At 42.1% G+C, this 4,837-nt stretch overlaps 1 protein-coding gene across 1 annotated transcript in view; it reads left to right on the top strand.

Moving 5' to 3' along the window:
* Positions 1–608: 608 nt before the first annotated feature.
* The window catches only part of hsd17b4 (hydroxysteroid (17-beta) dehydrogenase 4), a 24,647-nt gene continuing 20,418 nt past the window's right edge, over positions 609–4,837 (top strand). Inside the window, exons 1-8 of the mRNA XM_031570100.2 lie at positions 609–827; positions 1,615–1,668; positions 2,479–2,586; positions 2,958–3,017; positions 3,132–3,153; positions 3,363–3,409; positions 3,796–3,880; positions 4,382–4,569. Coding sequence (XP_031425960.1) covers positions 770–827; positions 1,615–1,668; positions 2,479–2,586; positions 2,958–3,017; positions 3,132–3,153; positions 3,363–3,409; positions 3,796–3,880; positions 4,382–4,569 — 622 coding nt within the window. The 5' untranslated portion in view covers positions 609–769. The remainder of the gene's footprint in view (positions 828–1,614; positions 1,669–2,478; positions 2,587–2,957; positions 3,018–3,131; positions 3,154–3,362; positions 3,410–3,795; positions 3,881–4,381; positions 4,570–4,837) is intronic.

The raw sequence follows: 4,837 nt of genomic DNA, 5'->3' as shown, positions 1-4,837 counted from the left end.
TTGTTCAGGGCTGAGTCAAGTAGCAAAATAATCCCAAGGGCAAATATCTTCTTGGCAATATTGTTTGACCTTTCACCAAGTCAACAAAGAAAAAAAAAATATATAAATATATTTCTTTGTGATGATGACGAAAGTGAAGATGACATAATTTACTAGAGATTCTTCCAAGAATGGATAAGCACAACTATTACAAATAATAACTTTATGGGGGATTTAACCATATCCTGGACCTATTTTGTTTTCCACAACAACGGAGTTACTGTCCAGCTGATCAGTTATCTACAGAACTGGAGTAGGCCTAAGGCCAAAGGTTATCTTGATTCTTGACATTAGGATGACAACCATGTTGTGTGGATGACGTCAAAAGTAAAGCCCATGGCTAATATAATGCTCAAATTCTCATCCAGAATTAGAACATTATTTGTAAAAAAAAATGTATTCGTATAAGATTACGGTGATGTAATCGACATGCATGCACTTTCCTCTGGGAAAGGGCACTGGGGAATTGAGAAAGCTGCCCATGCTAGACATTGAACTGATTTTGACAGGGTCGTTTCGTCTGTCAAGACACGTGATCCGTGATGTAAAGACGTACACGAAACGTCCCTCCAAGTCCCTCCTCTCACGGAAGAAAAAAATCTAGAGACTTTGAAGCAAGTCCTGAGGTGAATTTGCAGAGTTCATACTGCAGTCTGTATGGTCTGTATTTACTGTATGCATTAGCTGGTCGCTTCGAGTCTTTAACCGGAATTGAAAACGACGTTTTGCCATGTCTGTGCCTTTATCGTTCGATGGGAAAGTAGTAATAGTCACTGGTGCTGGAGGAGGTAAGTTGGCGAATAGCTTGTTAACCAGCAAGCTAATGTTATTTTTCATGCTGCAATTCATTGCTTCGTACAGTTATGTGCTATTTCTGGTGGCCTCGATCAGAAAACGAGCGTCTAGTTGAACCGAGTTGAACAATCCCTATGTCAGTGGCCGTAATGTTCGAGATAGGTTGCATAGATGGCGAACTCCTCTCTGTCATGTGCTAATGTTAGCTAATAAGTCGGTCAAAGGTTATTTTGAAATTAAACGATGTCAGTCATCAACATCAAGCTACGTTGCACATCAGCCATTGAGGCAATCACCACCTCTGGAAATGTTGTCATAACGTACTTCATAGGATGACCTGAAGTAACTTAATTTGAACTTCTTCCTGAAGTAAACACGTAATGTTTCAATACCCGAGCTAGTTCTTGAATTGCTCATTCACTAGTCATAACGTCTTATCAGAAGAACTGTCACGGAGAACAGCTAACCTTGGAGAGATACAACATTGTCAATGTCAAAGTTGTAAAATAGGCCTATCAGTTGTCGTTGTCTGACGATAAAAGTAGCTACCTTCCACGTAAGATTGTGGGTGCTTGGAAGATGTTCCACTGACATGTCCTACAGCATGTCCTTTACATCTGCAACTGTTTATTTTTAAAAGTTTAAAAGCTGGTCAAACAAGCACAACATTTTGCATGTAATAAACATCCGTGAATGATAACTCAGTAAATGCTTGTCATTTTGGGGTTCACTGTCTGTAGGCAGCTACTTAACAATCTGTTCTTCCACCTTTGGCTCCAGGGCTTGGCCGGGAATATGCTTTGGCTTTTGCAGAAAGAGGAGCTTCTGTGGTTGGTAAGTTTGTTTTGCACAATCATACGTCCTCAGGTGAAACTCAGTACTACTGTAGTATTATGAGATTGCTCATGTGTAGTTTTGAGGACATAGGACTACCTAATTATGCTGACCTTTACAGAAAGAGACCTGGCAGCTTACACACACCGATGGGATTTGTAAACATTTGCCATCTGCCAAACATGTCTGATTACACTGAGCTTGGGAAAAACAGAGGGGTTATTAAAGGCTATTTCTAAAACCTTATTTGAGGAAACTTTAACAAACTACAACTTCTGAAATAGACCCACATTAGTTAGACAGCCTATTCAGTCACAGTGCAAGAGTGGACAGATATGTGTGTGCTTGTCGAATGATCAATGAAACGATCAGAAGTGTGTGTTCTTTCTCTTCTGGCCGTCAGCCAGTATGCAAAGTCAGACTATGAACCTATTCTGTCTGCTCTACAGTTGAGCAAAATATTCTTTATTAGCATGTTAATGCAAATGTTTTCACTGTTCTGGATGAATAACCATCCAGCTACTATTATTTATTTATTATCATTTTCAAGTCTTATTCCTTTGAAACATTTGTTCACAGTACTGTTTACTTGCCAATTAGCTTCCATTAGGAGTCAATATGTTTTCTGTGGAGTGTGATTTTATATTGTTTGTGCTAATTGGCTATTTGCTACTAATGTAGCACATCTCACGTACAGAGTTTGGATTGAAAAAGATTTGATTGACAGGGCCACTGAGCACTGAGAGTAGATGCATAATGTGCACTTGAGGAGCTGACACGTTTCTCTCCCTCCCCTCTCCCCTCTCCCAGTGAATGACCTTGGAGGGGACATCAAGGGAGGAGGGAAGAGCTCGGCTGCAGCTGATAAAGTAGTGGAAGAGATCAAGGCCAAAGGCGGGAAGGCAGTGGCCAACTATGGTGGGTGTTTCTATTTTATGTTTGGCTATAGTGTGTGTGTGTGTGTGTGTGTGTGTGTGTGTGTGTGTGTGTGTGTGTGTGTGTGTGTGTGTAGTAATATAGTCATGACATGTTAAGGAAATTGTAATAAGATAATTTTTCAGAGTTCACTGTAGTCTGATTTTTCAACATCAGAAGAAAGGGTTCTTACTGTGGTGGAGGCTCTTTGTAGCTTTGTAGAAAAACCCATGAAAAACGTTTTGTTCAGGTGTAATAGGCCCGCAGAATCCTGATAAACTCAGCCTTTTTCAGGCATCTGAAGGACATCAGCAGAGCCTTGCTGGCCTGTCTGGTTGTTTCCTCCACTGAATTTGTGTCCCATTGCTCTGCAGAATCCGTAGAGGATGGAGAGAAGCTGATTCAGACTGCATTGGATGCCTTTGGTCGAATAGGTGGGTTTGTCTTCAATATTTATATTTAAATGTGTAGTTTGAAGTGGAAATATACATGCAAAGTATGTTTGTGTTGTGATTGGGATTATTTTTGTGTTTTTTTTCTATCCACAGATGTTGTCATAAACAATGCAGGGTGAGTATTTTTGTCTGTTTCATTTTCCTGAAAAAGGCCCTTTTATAAATGTTTTTGACCCGCATGTGGCCTGCAGTGAAGCAGGAGATTGCCCTTCTTTACTTCATTAGAAAATAAACATTAGTCTCTTTTTTTATACAAGCACAAACCAAACAGCAAACTTTGCTTTTCTCATGTGACTGCCTGGGATTGTGTGGTTGTTATTTTAGGATTCTGCGAGACAGATCGTTTGGCAGAACCAGTGACTTGGATTGGGGTAGGTATAGGGTGCAGAGTCTGACGGCATGTGCTTTCACATGGTCAAGGAAGTGATTTTAGTTACAAGCTACAGTGCAGGGTTGTCATTTCTATGTTCACACTGGGCACAAATAGCATTTTTAGCTGCACACATTCTTTCTCTCAATAATGTGAAAGAGTAGAGCATTCTTTGTTTTTGCCAAGTACAACAACTTCTGAGTCCATTTGAAAATAGTCACTTGCATCTGTAAGTGCCTAAATCTGGACATTTGAAATCACCGGTCACCGGCTAAAACAGGAAACCCAGCAGTGTGATGTGTATATATATCACACACCTGTTATAAGTATAGATTATCAGAAGCGTAGTGTTATATGTCGTAATCAACATCAGCATTCTTTCTACAGACCTCATCCACAAAGTCCACCTGAGAGGGTCGTTCCAGGTGACACGGGCTGCGTGGGACCACATGAAGAAGCAGAAGTTTGGCAGGTAGCCTCCTGCTGGCGTGGTCCCAGGGGGGGAGGGGGGGGGGGAAATGTAATCAGTAATGTGTGTACCTTGCTGTGTGAGCTTTGTACTCGTGGCATAGTTGTATCTGAGGCCTTGCTCCAGCAGCTAAGCTATAGCAACATGTCACGCTTTTATGTTGAAAGATTCAAGAACTAATCGGCTATTATACTATACTGGTATATCTGAAGTGATTGAGCTGTTTTAGATGACTCATAATATGGCCTTGCTGAGTGCTTCACCTTATAGCTCATGTGTTTAATAAGAATGTGGACCATGTTGGGATGAATGACAGTAACTGTAGATTATGTTTTTATGTACATTGATAATTATAGAACTGGAAGCCAGTTTCCGTTGACTCTTTTCCGTCCATGAAGACCCTGTTTGACCTGTGTACCTCCACATGGTTTAGTGTTCCCATAGTGCTTAGCAGTCTGTGGCCCACCACTTCACCACCTCACCCTGCCCACTCGCCCCTCCTAGGATCATTATGACGTCGTCTGCCGCCGGCATCTACGGCAACTTTGGCCAGGCCAACTACAGCGCCGCCAAGCTGGGCATGCTGGGCCTGTCCAACACGCTGGCCATCGAGGGCCAGAAGTACAACATCCACTGCAACACCATCGCGCCCACGGCCGGCTCCCGCCTCACTGAGACCGTCATGCCCCCAGGTCAGTCGGCCCATTGGCACACCTCCTGGAGATCCGGATGAGACCGGAACTATGTGGTCTGGCCCCTCCGGTCCTGCACGCCAACAACACAGAACACAAATTAGGTTTTGTCTGGAGCGATTTCTGTTGGGAGGAATGTAATTTCATATTAGATTTGTTGAGGAGTATTTGTTTGGCTCATGGGCAAAATAAATGAGTTGGGAAGTAAGTAAATAAATTAGCATCTAAATCAGGGTGGAAGTCTATTTAAAAACGCAATGTTGTCTGA

Source organism: Clupea harengus, chromosome 7, assembly GCF_900700415.2.
Source record: "Clupea harengus chromosome 7, Ch_v2.0.2, whole genome shotgun sequence".
NCBI lineage: Eukaryota > Metazoa > Chordata > Actinopteri > Clupeiformes > Clupeidae > Clupea > Clupea harengus.
The sequence above is the reverse complement of the archived record's forward strand: the minus strand, read 5'-3'. Positions and strand labels throughout refer to the sequence as shown.